The sequence below is a fragment of the Aspergillus niger genome (assembly GCF_000002855.4).
Source record: "Aspergillus niger supercontig An14".
Lineage (NCBI taxonomy): Eukaryota > Fungi > Ascomycota > Eurotiomycetes > Eurotiales > Aspergillaceae > Aspergillus > Aspergillus niger.
In genome coordinates this window covers 918800-938648 of record NT_166529.1, presented here as the reverse complement: position 1 = coordinate 938648, position 19849 = coordinate 918800, and the positions used below count along the sequence as shown (strand labels likewise).

General features: G+C 50.2%; 5 protein-coding genes across 5 annotated transcripts; 2 read left to right on the top strand and 3 right to left on the bottom strand.

Moving 5' to 3' along the window:
- Nucleotides 1-770: 770 nt before the first annotated feature.
- Nucleotides 771-5762, top strand: An14g03730 (uncharacterized protein; the record flags this gene model as incomplete). Its single annotated transcript, XM_059744192.1, has 8 exons — nucleotides 771-836; nucleotides 901-1045; nucleotides 1168-3292; nucleotides 3419-3461; nucleotides 3492-3643; nucleotides 3775-3976; nucleotides 4258-4842; nucleotides 4947-5762. The coding sequence occupies 8 exons, from the start codon at nucleotides 771-773 to the stop codon at nucleotides 5760-5762; spliced, it is 4134 nt and encodes a 1377-aa protein (XP_059604669.1).
- Nucleotides 5763-6235: 473 nt separating this feature from the next.
- On the bottom strand, nucleotides 6236-10658 carry An14g03720 (uncharacterized protein; the record flags this gene model as incomplete). Its single annotated transcript, XM_059744191.1, has 14 exons — nucleotides 6236-6550; nucleotides 6600-6779; nucleotides 6836-7626; nucleotides 7666-7734; nucleotides 7767-7899; nucleotides 8052-8139; nucleotides 8208-8307; nucleotides 8375-8532; nucleotides 8590-8718; nucleotides 8768-8855; nucleotides 8903-8987; nucleotides 9117-9828; nucleotides 9881-10382; nucleotides 10439-10658. 14 exons carry the CDS (start codon nucleotides 10656-10658, stop codon nucleotides 6236-6238), a joined length of 3570 nt encoding a protein of 1189 aa, XP_059604668.1.
- Nucleotides 10659-11568: 910 nt separating this feature from the next.
- Nucleotides 11569-14638, bottom strand: An14g03710 (uncharacterized protein; the record flags this gene model as incomplete). The annotated part of the gene is made up of 4 exons (XM_059744190.1): nucleotides 11569-11691; nucleotides 11756-12726; nucleotides 12787-12926; nucleotides 12990-14638. The coding sequence occupies 4 exons, from the start codon at nucleotides 14636-14638 to the stop codon at nucleotides 11569-11571; spliced, it is 2883 nt and encodes a 960-aa protein (XP_059604667.1).
- A 1140-nt stretch (nucleotides 14639-15778) lies between these two features.
- On the top strand, nucleotides 15779-17344 carry An14g03700 (uncharacterized protein; the record flags this gene model as incomplete). Its single annotated transcript, XM_001400959.3, has 3 exons — nucleotides 15779-15872; nucleotides 15914-16284; nucleotides 16379-17344. 3 exons carry the CDS (start codon nucleotides 15779-15781, stop codon nucleotides 17342-17344), a joined length of 1431 nt encoding a protein of 476 aa, XP_001400996.3.
- A 2111-nt stretch (nucleotides 17345-19455) lies between these two features.
- On the bottom strand, nucleotides 19456-19824 carry An14g03690 (hypothetical protein; the record flags this gene model as incomplete). Its single annotated transcript, XM_059744189.1, has 2 exons — nucleotides 19456-19647; nucleotides 19690-19824. 2 exons carry the CDS (start codon nucleotides 19822-19824, stop codon nucleotides 19456-19458), a joined length of 327 nt encoding a protein of 108 aa, XP_059604666.1.
- Nucleotides 19825-19849: the final 25 nt, after the last annotated feature.

The window sequence follows — 19849 nt, the reverse complement described above, 5'->3', positions numbered from 1 at the left end:
TGACGGCCAGGGGAAGAATAATTACTATAGGAATAGTAAACAGTCACTGAAGCCTCTGCGTGGGAAGGTGATTATTGTAAAGCAGCCAGAAGGAGAATCCCGACAGATAAGAAATGGGGGGAAAAAGTGAAGAAGAACGAGGCGACAAGCTGACAGGCGACCTTCCCCATTGGGCAGTGCACACGTTTTGAACTTCGTTGCGGTCCGGCGGTCCTCGACATCTTTGCCCGCAACTTCGCCCAAACTCCCCTTCCCCTTCACCACCTCTTCTGCTTGCCCCCTTTCTGTTGTTCCCCACCAGCTTTGTCCTCCTTCCACTTACTCTACTGTCTATCGATCTATCCGAGACCAGTTGGGATTCCCTCTACACAGGCAAATCAGGCCACCCGGTTTGTTGCACCGCTGGTGCCCCTCATCTGCTTCCCAACGAGCGCTCCTGGACCTTTGACCGATCGAAGCTCCTCTCTCCTCCGCCTTTTCCCTTGCCACTGGCAAGCGGCTTCGCTTCCTGCTGCCCACTCATCATCCTACCTCTACCCAGTACACAGTACACACCTCTTACAGCCACAGCCTAGCCTCGGTGTCTTGCAGTCTGCCTTACTCACCTTCTTTCCTTTTCCTGTCCCGCGATAAATTCCACTCCACCTTTTCTCATCCTTGAACTGTCGGCAACCAATGAGATCGACGTAACGGCATACCGATAGCATCCCACACACCCACCTTACCCAAGCCATCCTCATGGCGCGACGGTACCAGATCGATGAGCTGCTATGGCTGCGGTCGTCGCCTCTGGTCACAAAGCCTACCAATTTACCGCCGGTAGAAGAATGGATGGGGTAAGTTCAACGTGCCTGCTCCTTTGCCTTATCAATCAATTGCGATATCCCGAAACTGATGCAGTCATTTCTTCGAGCTAGCCCAATCCCCGATCCAGCTACCCAACGGAAAGCTACAAACTCTCGAGACCCCAATAACCCCCATGAAACGACTCCCAGAAGGCCCAGTCTGTTTGAAACTCGTCATGGGTCCCGGAATTCCAATTCAGGTAATAACCATCACACTTTTGCTTCTCACACGATGTTGAATACCCCTATATCCATTATTCTCTTTTCTTGGATTGAAACCTCGAGGTCCTTACTGATGCATGACGTCGTCGATCACCTATAGAGGACATCATTCTCGGACCCCCCAAAACTGCTTTTGCTTCGGCATCTCGTATACCCGGTAAAGGATCGATAGATGCTACCGAACGATCGTCAAGGCCTAATGACCAAGATGAATCGAAGAACGACCGGTTCAATTTACGGGAGAAGTTCTTCAAGGACCGGGAGACTGGTGACAGAGACTTTGACCGACGAGATGGAAAATTAGGGACATTCAACAACAACAACACCAACAACAACAATCGGCGTGGGGACAGGGAGGATTGGAACAGTGGACGCCCCCGCCGTACGTTCGGCCCCGAAGAACAGGATCGAAAGCCGAGACGCAACGGGGAGTTCGATCGGTGGGAGAACCGCGATCAGCGAGAACCCAACAATGACCGAGGAGTTAGAGACAAGGATGCACGATTCTTCCCACGGAAGGACGGCACACCCGGACGTGCTAGACACGAGGGAAGTTGGTTTCGTGATGAGAATACTCACGACGCACCTGAAGCGGAAGAGGAGAAGACTCCGATACGAAACAGAGAATGGCGTCGAGATCGGCACGGTGCAGATCGTGACTGGACGCGGGGAGCCAAGTTCGAACAGGATCCCGAGTGGATGGATTCGACTGATCGAGATGAGCCTCGCCGAGTGCATACACAGGAAGACTTTGAACGCTGGAAGGAAAGGATGAAGGCTGGCTCCTCGCAGGTTCAAGCCGAGGAAAAGGAGGTCCCCTTGGAGACGACCCCTGCACCTGCCCCCGCGCCGAAGCCAGAGCCTAGGCCTACAGATGGTGAGATTTTCAGCAGCAATGGTGCTCCCTTCACGTCAGATTCGGCCATGGAGCGGTTCTTTGGATTGCTCGGGGATTCCAAGCCACCCCAGGCGCCTCCCCTACCTCAGGAGATAAGCGCTCCTCCTCCCATGATGGAACCGACAATGAAGAAAGAGCCACTCCCAGGAAAGCTTGGAAAGTCGTCGCGTTTTGCTGGACTTTTCTCGCCACCACCGGGAAGCCCGGCCAAGGAACCAGAGTCTCATCCAGAGACCAGGTCGTCGCCTTCGATGAACACCGTCAACACTGATGCCGATCAGGAAGGTTTCCAGCGTATCCTGCAGATGCTTGGCGGAGGGAAATCGCGCAACGCTACACCTCACAATGACCCTGTTGCATACAACCGGCCTCCTTCGCAGGTACAGGCCGAACAGATCCGGAGTGCTGTTTCATCTCCTGCTCGAGATCAAATCAAGCGGCAGGAGTACCTGGCCATGCAAGAGACAGTTGCTCGAGGCGCTGGGCCTAATCCTTATGTCCAGGAGACACATGCTCGAGACCGGGAACATCTACTGCGACTGATGCAGCAGGTCCGTGTTAGTCCCGTTGCCAACCAGGGTGCCCAGAGCCAGCCCCAGAGTGCTGGCCCTGTCGGCCCGGCCCCCGGTTTGTTGAGCATGCCGGAAGTTCTTTCTCCCCCTCCAGGCATTCCGACCCCGCAAAAGGGCCCCAACTTCTTGGATGACCCTGCGATAGCAAACATGCAGAGACCCGATGCTGATCATCTTCGTCGCCGGCCCGCAAATGGGCCGCCCATGGGATATTTCGAGGATATGCCGTTCCCTCAGGGCGGGCAACTCCCTATGACGCCCGGCGGAACCAGAGCTCCCCAGGCTCAAGGTCATCCGCCTATGGGCATGCAGAGACCCCCAGGCTTCGAGCATCTGCCTCCCCCTGGATGGCCAGGACCTCAAATGCCCCCACAGCAAGCTGCTGGACCCGCGCCACTGGCACCTCCTCCGGGTATTCCGACACCTACGCGCGGCGTCAACCCAAGCTACATGGCGAACATGATGCCCATGCATGGGAATGCACCACCCCTCAACGAGCGTGAACCCTTCCCGCGTCCCCCTCCTCCAGGCATGATGCCTCCTCCAGGCTACATGAACGGACCCCCGCCAGCCGGTTTCCCACCCATGCCGCCCAACGGTGAGGCTCTCATGGGGCTTCCCCACCGTGGTCAAGGTCCTTTTGAGGGCAATCCTGGACCACAAGTGCCTCCCCCTTCCGCTCGGCACCTGTTGGATATGTTCGGCCAAGTTGGCGGCGAGGCCCCGCGCGGCATGCTCGGGCCTGGACAGTTCCGGTAGGGAGTGCGCGAAGTCCGGGGTGGTTAGTACAGTGTCCTAGGGAGACGAATGCAAGGAGAATGCGCAAACGCCATATGAGATATGTCCTTGATCTTCTCATACTTATGTCTTTGTTACGCCAGAACAATGCACCTTCTAATCTTCTTGTATCTGATTCATTTATGTGTGTGTATTTGGTGCATGACAAAGGGCTAGTTTGAAGGAGTTCAGGAGAGACCTAGCCAGCTGCTAAGGCTTGGGACTGATGAGGAGACTGTATCACAGCCGGACTCGTTTGCGTCTGGATGTATAACAACCCTGGGGGATTACATAAAGGACAGCAATAGGCAGATTGCCGATACTGAGATGTATCTCGGAGATACGATCTAAAGCCATTGTATTGCAGACCTGAACTACTAGCTGACATCATGGCTTCAATGAAACCTATTGCTTGAACTGTGCTTTAACTGTAGATGTGTGTAGGCTATATTTGGCACAGGTGCCTGAGGCGAAGTGACTGTAGTGAATGGCCGGTGGACTCCGAGCTGCGCACGTTTAAGCCATCTCGCTTCCCTCTCCTATTTCCTACTTCCTACTTCCACCCTTTACATCTGCTTGAAGAATCAGCTACACTGAGTCTGACCGCAGATGTTCGACATCAACTCCTCATCTGGATCAAGATACATCATCCCAAACCCCAAGTAAGTAGTATCTTTTGAGGAGCAGTCTCCCACACACAGTTAATGATAATGGCGATGATGGATGGCACACACCAACGCGTGAATAATCCATCTTATTGTCTTTTACTCAGGAATCACTCTGACAGCTGGTCTTACAAGACAACCGGCCTTTGCTGACCCGTTCATCCTCCATACAGCTTAGCCGAACTCATCATTTAGATAAACTGAATTCCATCCCAACACAATGACCAAAATCATCGACGACAACATGGACCAAGATACGAGTGTAAGTACAAGTCCAGATCAATCCAGATCCCACCATGCCTCATTCTACATCACCTCCCTCACCATCCCCCACACAAAACACATCTAACCACCATCATCCCCAATCTATCCAGACCACAACCGCCATGATCACAACCACCACTCGTAAAAGACGAGCAGCCTGTGATAATGACAATGGTGACTCCAAAAATACCTCACCAGGCACTCTCATCAACACCACTCCCAACGCAACCAACAATGAAACAGGCCATCAACCCTTCAAACGCCCTCGTATCCCCTCCCAATTTACCAGACAAGCCGAGCGTTTCGAAGAAGCCCTGAACAAAGAGATCCAAGAACAGGAAGATGCTCTCCGCATGAACGAGTACCGGATGCTTGCGGTGCGGGCTTTGGAAAACGAGGCGCATGATAGAGCGTTTAGAGATGCTATGGACATGAGCTCAACTTATCAGCAACAACAGCAGCAGTATACCCCCTCACCACATCCCCCTGTTGCTGTTGCTGCTTCTGAGGATATGGACATGGATGTCGATGGTGATGATTATCACAACCCTCAACATGAGGATCATCACGGAACTGGAGAAGGAGAAGGACAAATGGTGGTAAGTTCCAACCTCGGCAACGAATAATTCGTCTCCTGTTCGTGGTGGGGTATGAACAGCATCATTCTCACCATCACTCTACTCATCAGTATCGTCATCACCAGGCACCTACAGTCCAGTATACAGAAGGAGATACCGAACCAATCATAACGACCCGAAGCGGCTGCCTAACCAGCATCATCGGGATGAACAACATAAACCCCATCACCAGACATAGATCTAACCAACACCAACACAATAACAATAACAACCACAGTACCCTTACCGAATTCACCATCTACGAAGACCTTTCCCCCGACCCAGGAGGCCTATTATCCTTCCCTACACAACCAAATCCAGTAGGCCAACTGCAGCCTGATTACCATCATTATCACTACAACAATCATCATAATAACCAAGAAGTACGTGCCTATCATCAAGACTGGGACTCGGATAAAGAGAACATCAACAACAACATTGTTGCTGGGCCCCTCCACGATCCGGTTGGAATGATCACTGAGACTGAGGCTGAGAGTTTTTCGCAGGTTGTTGATCATTCATATCATAATGCTGATAATGTTGCTGACGAGGTTGATGATGAGATGAGAATGGATTATGAAGCAGGTGGTAGCGGTGGTGAAAGTGGAAGATGGAGTTCCGGGGTCCCTCCTTGGAGAGTCGAGTCGGAGTCAGAGTATGCTGATACGGAGGTGGATCCTGATGAGGCGGGACTGGGGCTGCAGGACTACGCGCATCGGAGAAGAAGACGGTATCATCGCTTGAGATGGCAGTCGCGGGTGCTGGGTTCTCAGGATAGGGGGTCGGTGGCGTCAAATAGTAGTGTGCTGGTGCCGAGAGTGCTTGGGGAGGGTTTGCAGGATGGTGCTGGTGCTGGTGGTGCTGGTGCTGGGCGTGGAAGGCGCGGGTCGAGAAGGTTGTAGGTGTATGCAGTGGATTGGGGAAAGTCAGGTGTGTGGATAAGGAGACTAAGTTTATTGTGTGCTGGGTTGATGGGGGTTCAATTCGTCTACGTCGGTAATTCATTGAACTGTGGGTGTATGTTTCGATAGGGAAGAGTCGAAATCTCAAGTAGCAATGTATTTCCTCCTAAAACTAGAGTAACTTAAAGGAATTGTGCCATCCTGGCTGCGCTCGTAAATTTTGATATCACTGAGACCATTTTCAGTAACAGCCAGTGCTAATGGCATACCCAACTAAACCGCAAAACGTGACTGAGTTCAAAATGAAAAGCAAAAGAAGAAAACCAGATCCTCCAAGTCCGCCGGGGTTTCCTCGATCATATTTGCTGGGCATGAAACTAGCAATTCCATAAATCAAAGCAGCATGCAAAACGGAAAGAACTAACTCATTTAATCTGCAGCATATGGGCGTCGCTTGTCATAAGGGATTTCGTTCAAAAAACCCCAAAAGTCGGTCGGAATCCAGCCCCAATCCTAATGTCCCTTGACGCTGTCTTGGCCTTGAGGTGAAGCACTCCTCTAGGGTCCTTCTCGACATCTGCGAACATTCGAAGGAGGTCCTCAATGGTGTCCCGCCCCGCTAGGGCTCTTTCGCCCATTGCTCCGGTTATAATAGCCGTCTTATGCGTCTGCAAATTGAGCAGGTAGTCGTCAATAGAGTTCTCGATGATAAGCTTCACAAATTCCACCTCGCTTTCTTGCCCAATTCGGAACAAGCGGCAAAAGGCCTGAAATGGGAGTGTTAACAGCTGCACCAAAGTCCTATTAGGTAGTGATATCGGACAGAAGTATACATACCTGCTCCTGAATAGCTTCGTTCCACCACAAGTCAACAAGAATGCACTTGTTGGCGGCTGATAGATCTAGTCCTGTGCCCCCGGCCTTCAGACTGGCGATCATTATTCTCTTTTCGCTATCTTTATCACTGAACAACGTCATATTATTTTCGCGAACTGCTAGACTCAGTTTCCCAGTCAACTATAGAATATTAGCCAACCTGAGTCTTGGGCATACTCGAGGACTTTTCTGCTCACTAAAACGTATGGCCAGTTTTCTGCTTGGCACATAGTAGCCAGTATTTGGACGAAATCTAAAAACTGGGTGAATATGACTATCTTGCCCGGGGAATCCTGTGCAAGCCACTCGGTAAGAATCTCGCGTATCTTTGTGAGTTTAGCACTGGGCATATGCCGAGCACATGCCTTAATCCAGTCCGTATCCTCGTCAGCATCTGGCTCTTCGTCGGATTCCTCGATTTGTGGTGCGGTGACTCGGCGCATACTGCTCCTGGCTTGCTTCTTCGTGGTGGTTGTCTTTTTGCCCTGCTTTTTCTTCCGGTTAACGGCCCCCAGAGTCGTTGCAGGTCGCGTCTTTTCGTCACCATCTTCCTTGAAATAAGCGGCCTCCATGATTGGAACCCGGCAGCTGACGCAATTAGGCTCCATGAGCATTTTGTCCTTGTCCATCCGTAAGGAGTAGTAACACTCCTCACAATATAGATGCCTGCACGAAGTTATTACCGGATTCACTGGAACAAAATCGCATTGGGGGCAATTAGTTCTTGCTAGTCTTTCTTCCCAAATCTCTGTATCATGGAGCTCGTCCATTAACTGACGGAAATTTTGCATCAACGCCGTCTCGTCCCCATGAAGCTCTGTGGCATACTGGAATGTGTCTTCGTTCTCACGCTCATCAAGCACTGTTGTGTTTCTTCGCACCGAGACGAGCCATTTCACTATAGTAAAGGATGGATCTCGATCCCCGCTTTGCTTGGCGAGCCTTGAAAGCCTCTTCATGAGGTTCCCCTCTGACAGCAGCCTCTTGACTATGCACTGCGTCGTAAGCAGGTGACTGCAAAACATACGAAGCATCAGGATCATTGACAGAAAGCATCGATACTGCGCTAGTTTGGGCTGTTCGAGATGTGCACAGCCTAATATGCTGTCAGTGACCTTTCTCTAACACTCCTTAATATGGCGCGAGGTGTGTTTGGCGCACCATTGATGTTTTCTATAAAAACCTCTGATATTGCGTTGTAAAGCTCTCGTTCGACGGCACAAAATGCCACCCTAACGATTCTTTCGTTGACATCGGGTAGCTTGATTACTGGTAAGGAGAAAAGCCGACTTTTGTGTGTCCGTCGAAACAGAAAAGCTCGCAACAGGTTTACGAGGCGGCCATGGCCGTCGTCATCCTAAAGAAGGGCTGGCTTTAATGGTTGCCTCTGAAAGTCAATGGGGAGTGGCTCACGCTGCAAAAGTTCTTTATAAAGAATCCAGGATCTCTGATGCCAGGGACCCCGAGAAAGTCGAAAAGCGGATAGAATTCTTCTAGATAGCTATGAAAGGTCAGACACTACAACACACTTAAAGCCAGATAACTGCTGGGTATCAACTTTGAGCTTACTTGTGCACTGGGGTTCCGCTTAAAATCCACTTAAAGTGGCCAGTTAGAGAGCGTACAGCAATGGACACCGAGGATAGGTGGTTCTTGATGGTGTGCCCTTCTGCAGAGTGGCAGTCAGTCTAAGCCCCGCGATTGATGCTAAAAGGCCGGTGGGGAGCACAACATACCGTCAAGGATTATCCTATGAAACTTGATCCTATGTAGCGGACCGATCTCATCTTCGTAGGACTGATCCCACCAGGCTGCAAGCTTGTCGTTATCCGCCACGCTATCTGCGACCTTGATTCGTGGATAGGATTTTCTGACTTCATCGTATGTAGTGATTCTGACGACTGCGTAAGTACATCACATGAATATTGAAATAGCTGCCTAGTTTTCATACATAACATCATATCTTACGAGACTCTCTACTGTATCGAGGGTATCCAGGGTCTCAAGTCTCGAATTCGCCTTGTATATAAGGACATCGCCAATTGCTTTCTTTTCGCAGTGCTTGTTGATCTGTGTTTTCCTGTCCAAGTTAGATTACAACTCGTACACACAGTATTGATTGAATTTACCAGTGAGTGACTAGGTGCGATGGAACAACGATGAGGGTAGTCTTGTTAGGGTCCTCCGGATCAGAGGGTTTGCCATCTATGATATTTGCTAGATAAATGTTAGACTTGCCACTTTCTCTTTCTAGGTACACTCACCCAGGGCTTGAATAGTTTTACCGAAGCCCATGATATCACACAGGAGCCCACCAAAAGGCCTCTCTGACGATGATTCGCGTTTACGCTGTTTGAATATTAACCGCAAGTCAATTCATGATCTCGGTGCACATGTTCCTTACCATAAAAGCAGCCCCAAGGACCTTTCAAAGCCTGTCAGCTAGTGTCATGACAACAAGGAAACAGACAGACAGACCTGATAATGGTATAAGCTCGTATTTAGACCCTTGAGCCTCCATCCAGATTTCCCGTCGCTTCTTGGAACGTTTGTGAAGTTGCGAGTAGCTGCAATGATCGACCTCTTGTCAGATTTAGCCTCCTGTTGGTCCGCGCTAGGAAGACTAGCAACGAGATGTGTGAGTGCTTTCATCTTATCTTTATTTTTGAGTTCAGGTATTGCATCTAGTGAAGCATTGGCATGTGCATCAGCGACGATAGTGGAAGAAAGAAGAGCTTCTAGGTATTTTTTGGAACCTAAAGGCCCTCGCTTTCGCTTTTTACTGGGCCCAGGGATTGCATTGTCAGACCCTCTTTCTTTCCGCTTACGAGGTGCTCCTTTTGGCGGCCCCCTTTTCTTCTGCTGCACAAGAACAGCAGCTAAACCGAGTTCCTTGCTCTTTTGCTTTTCGTCTGCTGAAATCCTGTTTTGACGCCGCTTTTTCGGTTGTGGCTTGACAGGGACATCATGAGAGCTTCCGGTCTTTTGCTCGATAGGAACCTGTCGCGAAGTGAATTCATCGGGCTCGTCAATCTCTGGGTCAAAGAGTTCACTCTGGTTTTCCAAGGCTTTTCTCCTTGCCACCCTATTCTTTCGCGCAGATTCCTGTTGCCTTGCTGTTTCCAAGCGTATTTCGTCTGCCACAGATGGCTTCTCCAAACTATCAAACCATTTCTTGATAGAATTGAACCTAGGACAACCAGTTAGACTCAAACCGAGGCTTGATGATAAGATACACTTACTTCCGCTTCGATAGATCAGCCCTGGTACTAGCTTCAAGCTCCTCGTCGGGCCACTCTGTTGGGCAGCTTTGGTCTCCAGCATCATCTGGGAAGTCTTCTACCGGTACGTCAGTGTCCCCGGAAGCTGAAGATGAGGATGATATTATCTCGACACATGTCGGTGCGGACGGCTTTGGATCTTCCTCATTGGCGGCAGGTGCAGCTGTGGTACCTGCATTTCCTGTTTGTGAAGCACTAGCGATCGAGTGGGGTGAATTCTGCAAAAGCTGTTCAATAGGTGGACTTGTATCACCTTCCGAATTAAGCCCCTGAAATAGGTCAAATATGTTCTGATCATCTGGAGACATCGGAGGCACATCTGTTTCAGTAGACAGATGATTCCATGAAAAAGAGACTTCCTGAGGCACAAATAGACTTTCATCAAGCACTGCTTGCGCAGCGGGCGCTTGATCGTCCTGTACAGAAGGAATTGTAGATGGCGCGCTTTCCGTATGCTGGACTGCTGGCAAGCAATTAGTATCATGTGCCAAAGTGATTATAAGCTTTAGGAGGCCTTACGATTGTGGGTGTCAAGGCCCAGACGAGAAAAGAAAAGAGCCTGCCTGGAATTGTCCTGCTGCCTACGGCGATCGATTGCTTCCAAGCGCATCTGATCCGGATCGAGACTTTCGGGTTGGAGGGAGGATTCCTGCTCATCGGGCTCTTGCACGTCTCCAGAGCCAGCTAGCAAGTCCTCTGTGTTCCGTGGCGGCTCCAGTCCCTTGCTGAGGCCTTCCATGTTTGCTTAAATCGTTGCTGACGTACGGGGGGATTCCTGCTTTGAGAGTGCTTGTTATGGAGGTTATAAGAAGAGGAATGGTGATTGGAGAGGAAAGGTCGAACAAGGAACAGCGAAGGCTCTAGAGCAAGAAGAGACGAGAGGAGAGGAGCGAAGAAGAAAGGAAGAGGGCCGGGGGGAGAAGAGGGTTTATATAGAGAGAGAAGAAGGAAGGCGGAAGGGGAAGGAAGAATCGGGCAGGGAAGAGAGGGCTTATACAAAGGTGGGAGAGGCAGGAGAGAGGCGAATGAGGCGAAAGGGAAGAAGATCAGAGACAGTAGGGAGGTGAACAGAAGATGAGAAAGATGAGGAAGCCAAGAGAGATGAGGGGAAGGAAGTATGAGCTCGGGCACACCTCAAAGAGGAGAGATCAATAATAAGATCACAGGCTTCGCCATATGATTGCGTAGAGAAACAAGAGTAATCGAGAAGAGAGAGCGAAGAGAGAGCAAAGCGAAGAACACTCGCTCAGGTTCACGTGGCCGAGATTGGAAGGGAGTTGACGAGAGTCAAACCAGTAAAGCAGGAAACTGTGAGACTGCTCAAACAGCAAGTTAACTAGATAAACCTGGGTGGAGAGTTAATTCGGGGTGCCACAACATAAGCTTGCATACAATTCGATGAAGTAAGGAAGAGTCTGATAGATCATGAGGCGTCATACTCATGTGAGATTAGAAAGATATGCTTAGAACCAATACACTCCAGACCTCACTTCTATAGACACAAACTTCACCCATAAAACATACGTAAGGTCAATATCAAATCGAAGTCAAACAGGGATATCATCACTCATAACCACCAGCTCCTTTAGCAGACCCATTTCAATCATTGCTCAGCGTTTCCTTTTCTGAACCAAAACATTCAATAGACATTACATCTCGTCGATGGCGCAGTTGGGATGCATCACGTAAACAGTGCGTTGAACTTGCTCACTCTGCCCTTCATCATCGGCATCCACAAGGCCTTGCCCGCGAATTGGCATCAGAATGTTATCCTGCAGGAAGTAGTTGATTAGTTATGGGATCGAATATAATGGACAGCGATATGATTGCACATACCTTGATCATTCGCTTCAAGACCTTCACAGCCAAGTCACGCTCATTCTGGAGATCGTCCTCTGTGTCAATCTCGGACTCAATCTGCTCCAGATACCAGATGAGGAGATCCTCTTGCTCGACACCCTCGCCGGAGTTCGCTTCATCGTCCCGCACACGACGGACCATGAGGTTTAGGATCTTCATGTACTTGTCGTATGTGATCTTGGTCCTTGAGCGTTTGGGCTGGGCGGGTTCGGCATCTTCACGCATAGGGCTGTCACCATCACGATCGCCCATTTCATGATCCTCCTCAACAGCAGGACCATCGGCGGCGGCCGGCTCATCATCGTCGACTTCGACATCATCTTTTTCGACCGTCACAATGCTCTGTCGGAGAAGGTCGTACGCCTCGCGCACAAATTTGGGTATAATCTCTTCCACACAATTGGCTTTGGCAACGGCTTCAGAGAGACGGATCAGAGATTCCAGCTGTCGAACCGTGATGCGGTACGAAGAGCGGCCCATGCCACCTTGAGCGTCGCCGGCACGAAGCTCCTTATACTTTTCGACCAGATAAGCCTTCGCCTCCTCCGTGAACACAGGCTTGAAGGTACGAGCGAATCGAATGTAGCGGAGTAATTGCTCGGTGCTGAGCTCAGGGTTCACAGCTTCGTCGCGGTTCATGTGGACATTGACAATGTGATCAGCCAGATTGCGATCCACTGTTTCATTGGGATCATCCCGGATCACGAAGAACAGATCGAAACGACTCATAATGGGGGCGCTAAAGTTAAGGTTGCCGCGCAGTGTAGTCTTAGGGTTGTATCGGCCGCCGATTGGGTTGGCAGCAGCGAGAATAGAAGCCCGAGCATTGAGGGTGGTGTGAATGCCAGCCTTGGCAATGGAGATAGTTTGTTGTTCCATGGCTTCGTGAATGGCAACCTGGTCACTGATGTCCATCTTGTCGAATTCGTCGATACAGCAAATACCACCTCCGTTCTAAAGGATCACAATACGTCAGTTTCGAATGCCAACCAGGTAGATCAGGTAACCTACAGCCAACATCAAGGCACCAGCTTCAATGGTAAATTCGCCCGTCTCAGCGTCCTTGACAACAGATGCGGTCAAACCGGCGGCAGACGAGGCTTTACCACTGGTGTAGACTGCGCGAGGGTGCAACGAGCAGATGTATCTACAGAATGTGTTAGCACGGGCATATCAGGCAATAATGCATAAAAGATGACAAGAAACTCACTTCAAGAATTGACTCTTACTCGTGGAAGGGTCGCCGACAATGCAAATGTTGATGTCACCACGAAGCTGGAGGTTCTCTTGCTCCGTGGACTTGCCGACACCGCCAATCAGCTGCAGCAGCAAACCCTTCTTAATCTGGCGATGACCGTAAATCATGGGGGCGATCGAGTCAATCAATCGCGAGTAGATGTACTCAGAGTGAACAAGGTTCTTCAAGTCCTGGACCTCGTAAGGGGTCAGGCTCTGAAGAAGAGCTTCTTGGGCCTGGTCTTCGTTGGATTCGGGATCCCGGTTTTGGTTGAGCGAAGCCAAGATGTTTTGCGATTGTCCATTCAGCTGCTGGTTGGACTGCTGACCCGGCGTCGTGGTGTCGGGAGTGACCATGCAAGAAAGGAAGGCCAGTCGATAGGTCAAATCCTTGATACCGAGCGCCTTCAGTCCAGTAACGCCACCGCCTCCGATATCACTTCCCCGGAAGGCACCGTCATCACGAACTGCCTCCGGCCGCACGCCAGGAAGCCCTAATTGACTGACATCGGGAACCACGATCAAGGTACCTGTGAAGATACACCGCTCACCGGCTTTCGCGCGATCAACCATTTCACCGCGAAGAATGACATCCATCGTCCGCGGCATGCTGCCAGTTGGGATCTCGTGAGAAGATTCCTGCAGTTTCACCTTCTGCCAGTCCACAAACGTACTCTTGCCGATATCCAAGCGCCAGCCGGAGCGGTTACCGCAGGTGTTGTTCGGACATTGGGAAGGCTCAGTATAACGGAAGGTTTGTTCCACGTTGGTAACGACGGCCTTGCACTCCTCGCAAATGAAGGTTCCCAGTGACAATTCAGGGCGAATTTCAGACGTCCGCGTGACTGTACCAGACACCGAGACCAACTTTCCAATCTGGGATGTGCGCAGCTGGCGCAGTCTGGAAACAAGGGGCAGGTTGTAGAAGGCCAAAGAGAACAGCTTATCCGTCTGCTGATGCCTAGTCTTCTCGCGGATATTGCGCTCCAATTCAGGGTTGTCGGATACACTCGAGTTGCCAGCGATCATCGAAGTGCCGGCTTGGGAAGAAACACTGCCTGCGGCCGTAGCTTGACGGTGGGAGGCGAAGTAGTCTGGCTCATACTTGGCAATAAGGTCATGAAGAGCCTTGGTCAAGAAGGGCTGGAATCGGTAGTATTGGTTGGCAATGGCGTCGGCAAGAATTGGGTTGCTCATGGAGGTCAGGTGGGTGAAATCGACGTAAAGGGTGGACAGTTCCCATTTTGCCATGCCCATGATCTGAGCGATGTAGTATTTTTCACTCAAGACTTGTGACGATGGCGCCGCCTGTGCCGACGAAGGTGTTTCTTCCTGATAGGTTTCGAGAAGCTCTGCGAAAGCCTGCTGTACTTTCTCGCCTGCCACATCGCTTACCGGGGGCGGTCCGGGGAGATAGGGATTGCGCAGTCGAGTAACGGTCGAGGCACTGGAATCGGCAATTTGATCATCGGCAAAGCCATGCATATCACTCATGGGGCCATTGCTTTCGGAAGGCGGTTGGGGTCGTGAACTGGGGATCTGATCGGAGTGAAGACGATGGTCACGGGAGCCCGCCGTGGAGCCCAATTCGGATTGCAGGACGGCGTCAAAGAGGGAAGACATGGTGGTCAGGCGGAGGGCCAAAGGAAGGCCGCTAAAAAGGGTGAGGGGTGCGACTCCGATATATCCCTAGACTGAATTAATTTGAAGACTTGTTCGGTCCCTGGGGTCTGCCTTTTAAGAAAGGGAAAAAGAGAAAGAATGAAAGAATGAAAGAGGAAAGGTGGTTATAGGAAGTAGTGGGGGGGTGGGAGAGAATAATGGACTAAAGGTAGGCAGGCAACGTTGATGTTTTGGTTGCTGCGGTTTCGCTTCGTTTTTTGTCGAGCTTTTGCAATGCGACGCGAATGCAACACGAACGCGTCGGCGGAATAGTTCTTGCGAAATACCGACGCGTAAAGTGCTTTTGTTGAAAAAGACCTTCCCAAAGGGGCAGAATTAGTCTGCTTACATCAGCAGCGTGGGAGGTGCGCACGGAACGCCATGCCAACCCCACCGGGACTAGACTGGTTGCGGGCAAAGGTCCTCGAGCCCACACCGGCCCAACCTGGCCTCACCAAAGCGGATCCCTTCCAAGGGCAGAGGGCGTCGTTCCGCACCCAATAAGCGCCGGCGGAGACACTTTTCCCGGAGCCTGAGCTGACAAGCAGCCAATCACGACATTCCGTCATGTCAAATAAACTTTCGGAGTCGGACTAGCGGGGCCTCTTAGTTGTCCTTGACCCCACCACTAGCACTGACTAACCCGTCCATCCCTAATAAGATGGAACGGACAGGTCGGGGGGTTTGTCGTTAGTCCTTATGCCACGGATAGATAAGCAAACCAACTTGCTGCTCTCTTTAATCACTTGCTCCCTCATTACTTCCTACTGACTGACAACTCCTACTACTCTGACTTGACAGGTGGTCCGAGTTGGTTAGTCCCCATTCTACTAGCCCATTCTGCAATGCCTTCTCCTTGTCCTTCTTAGAAAGCTTCCCGTCCCCATTCGCTGGTGGCTTGTGTGTGTGTGTGTGTTCGTGATCTCACTTCCCCCCCCGAATATGCAGTCTTAACGAGCTCCGCTCTCGTTCCACCCTGTCATCCCGCCCAGCAGTCATTCCCTCCCTCCTCCCCCTCCTGTGTGATTGTAAAAAAAAAAAAAAAACAATAAAAAACAACGGAGAGAGGGGAACAACAAGAAAAAGGATAGAAAAACCGCCATGTCGGCGGATAGACTTCCTTTGGCGGATTCAACACCTCTCGACTCTACCTCAGGCGTACGGGGGACTTCTTCGTCTGAATCAGAACAACAACGTTGGTTTCTTTGCCGCCTTCTCTGTGATCTGACCGTCCAGTCGACGAACTTACCAACACCATTTCCTCAGGAACGTCCAGCGATCCCCCTCAAATTCCTGTGAGGCTTAGACGACGAAGGCACTTGCCTATGTCCGATGATCAATCCTCCAGGAATCAAATCTTCTACTTTGTCGACTCCAATTCCTCGTCCCGCGAAAAACGGGCTCATGTGATGCGTCACCATGTTCAGGAGAAACGCCGACAGAGGAAGTCATCCCACTCCCGGGCGGACGGCGACCGGAGGGGTAGTCGCCCTCTTCGCTACTCCCCATGGCCTCATAAGAGGACAGATGTAGACAATCATGATGATTACGAATCCATTGCCCCTCAGGAGGTTCCCAGCGAAACTTCAGTAAACGGGCATTCCTTGGTACGTCCATCTTTTACCATCTTTACAACACTTTCCCCATTAATTACACAATTGTCTCCACCGCTTCGCCATACTGACCGGACTAATGCTATAGATTCGATTTGGTCTTCCTCCTGTGCAATCCCCACCCGAATCGGTAGATGGATACCAGTCACCTTCACCAGTCACCATGCTTGATGCCTCGAGAAAAGATCCATTCAACTCTCTGCCAGGTGTCTACTCCCGTGATGACCAAGAGCTAGCCGACTACTGGACTAACCGGCTAACCTACTGGTCGGGTCAAAATAAGTATATCAAAGACCTTGTGTTCAAGGCCGCCATGAGTCACCCATTGTGCTTCCAAGCAGTCATCCTCACATACTGCGCTCGCTGGAAAGCCCAGCTCTACAACCTCCAAGACAGCAAGGAAGCTCATTATCATCTCGATAAGGCCGTACAGGGAATCGAAGAAGCAAAGATCGGTTCTGCAGGAGTCGATGAAGATAACCTAGCATTGGCACTAAGCGGCATGTCACTACACGAGGATCGGTTTGGTGACAAGCAAGTCGCTCGGAAATACGAAGACCAGGCGGTTGAAATCCTCCGGTCTCGATCCGGCACGCAAAGTACGGTTGAGGTTTTCATGCATTACGTGCGATACGTGATGATCCCACCACCGATGGAGATGAGCGAAGAGGGGAAGCGCTGGCTCGTCTCTTTTCTTCATGCGGCAGAGCAGCTGATGCACCAGCATAGCACACCTTCTTACTTGGAGTCTGTACCCCAGCGACGGACTGCATTTCAGATGGATAGTCCCTTGTTTCCTCTACTTTCCAGTGGGCCCCGCCCTTCGCAGGTGCCTCAGGATTACCGCATGTATGTTGTGCGCAATGCGCCCACCCAGGAGATTACGAGAACTGCAGCCTTGATCTACATCACCGCGGCGCTGTGGGATCTGGCAGCATCGGAGAACAAAACCGGGCGGTTTCTCAACCACCTCCACCACCTCGTGCGACTGCACAACCTGGACCGGTATCCAGCCTGCGAGACCTTCATCTGGCTGCTCCTGGAAGAAGGCTAGGGAGCGGACCTGAAGGAGTCGGAACGCGGATGGTCCACAGGCGAGCTGCTGAAGATGCACAAACAGCTCCGACCGGACCTTCAATTTCAATACAACGAAATCCTCTTCAGTCTACTCATGCTCCATCCGCCCATTCGAGGAATCGATGCATTTGAGGAAGAACTGCTTGGCCCAATTTGAGCGAGAGCGACGACCAAAATTACTTTTCGAGATACCCCTTTCCCCTGCCGACATTCATCTACTTTTAGCCATTGTTTTCTTTTCTTGGTTTGAAAAGAAGCGTGTGTTGTGTTATGTTGTATTGTGTTCTGTATGTTTGTATATTTCGGGCAGAACAGAAAAAAGTACTGATTAGGTACGAATCCAAAACCCATGATTGTTTTCCGCGACGTGCAGGAACGTCGCAGCAGTCGTACATGAATATTTACTCCGTACTTTCGTGACCTCTTCATTAAAAGTAGTATTTGTAGCTAGCTAGCTAGCTGTCCTTTCTTCCTGCAGCAGAAAACAAAGTCAAAACTGAAGTTAGTGGTGGTAACCCCGCATTTACAACTTCCCAAATGGTTACTTACTGGTTGGTGTCACCTCAGATCGGGTTTTCTAGAACGACCTGTTCCACGGTTCCCAACTTATCCGCGACCAATATCCCTTGCGGGCAATTGGTCATCCATTCACCACTAACTACGGATACTAACTAACTACTAACCACCATCTGCTTACCCTCTCGTGTATCTAGCTACTTTAACTTAGACTGAAGTAGGATAGGATGACTGCCACGTAAGCCGATCTGCATCGGAAACCTCCAACTTAACTAATTTCTACTCGAACCTACCCAATTAAGTAATTTGTACCCATCAGATCATTCCCCTCCTGTAAGAATACGCCTGATAGTAGACAGCTAGATAGATATATCTATCTACTTTGCACACTGCCGCGTAATTAGATCAGCAAAGCAATCACTAACTAGCTAACCACAGCTACCAGAATATCAGTGGATCAAAAAGGGAACTGAACTTACGGTGAGAGATATCATGTCCACTCTGTTACTGTACGTATGAGATCATTCGCGCGCACGGACTTTAAACGATGTGAGCATTCCCATTAATGGATGAGATGAGTAGATAGATAGATTACCTACTTTACTTTGCTTAGTCCGGTGGGTGGGACATGTCACAAATCCTTCCTGTCGGATATAGAATCCGCTGGGTATCGGAGTTGCTTCTTTTGTGTACCTGCTAACGGAGTACAACCACGGGGGTTTTGGTTTGTGGTACTTTTTTACGGTGGGACGCGTCGGTTTTTGGTTCTGGTTTGGGTTTGTTGCTCATTCTCTTGATTATCTTACTTAATGGAATGTTTCTGCACTCTGAATATCCTTGGGTAAATCGAGTCTTGGGGTGGAGAATAGCCTTGTAATAACTGACTGTCAGCTGAGCTGCTTTGGGGCTGATGGTGGCGGCAATTGACCAGTTAATAGTTAATTAGTGCCAGTGCCGCTTAGTAAAGAAACAACATGGCTGGGGGTGCGATGATTAATTCTGTTGAAGAGAGAAGAGGGGGTCTGGAGCTCACGCCACTACTACTCTAAACACAGCACAGGTTCTGTATCCCATAACACTAGAGAAATAAAATAGATTAACACTAGTTAAGTACTTTTGATCGTGATTTCCGCTCTTGGACACAGACACACACACCAGATGCACACGCTACTGCAGGCCGCTGTTTTGGGTCAGGGCATGGCATGCCGTCCGCCCGCCCCGTCCGTCTGTGTGTGTCTCAGGAATTTACTACCTGGGTGGTACTGGTCCGACTTGCAGAAGTACGACCGGCTGGGTTGCTGTGCCGAGATTCTGAGTGGTTAAGCTTATTGCTTACCTTTGGTTGGTCAGGGAGAATTCAGGATGTTTGACTGCGGTGGGTAGGTGAGTGGGTAGTTAATTTATTTGATGATGTTCAGTTAAAGTATCTATTTAAAGTGATATAGAAGATAGCTTATTTCGGGACTGTTGGATATTAGTATGTGCTCGTGGGGTCGGGATTGGTATAGGTGATGCTGGCTGTGCAGAATCGGTATCAGTATCTTCTGGGAGACTTTGTGCCACAAGATGATCCTATGGTAGTATTGTGAGTGGGCGGGATCGCTGCCGGGTTTGAGGTTGTGTAATGTACTTTGTCACTTCTTCATGCAGGCCTTGCATTTTGTGTTTGAGAGAATTAACTGGGATTATACTCCATACATCGGCTTTGCTCTCAGGACAATTTTCTCTTGTATGACAGAAAATAGTCTCTCCGCGATACACGCCCTACACGCCTTCAGTTTGGCGTAAGTCTATCTATCAACGTACCTCTTCAGGGCTTGTACAACAGTCATTTGTCCCAGTATACACATCTTCATAAGGTCCTGTCTCAGATACTAGTCTAGGAAGTGAGGCTAGACCTGGCATAGACCCGTCTCGTATCCCCCCAAAAGCAAAAGCCATGACAAACTAACCTCAAGGATGTTGC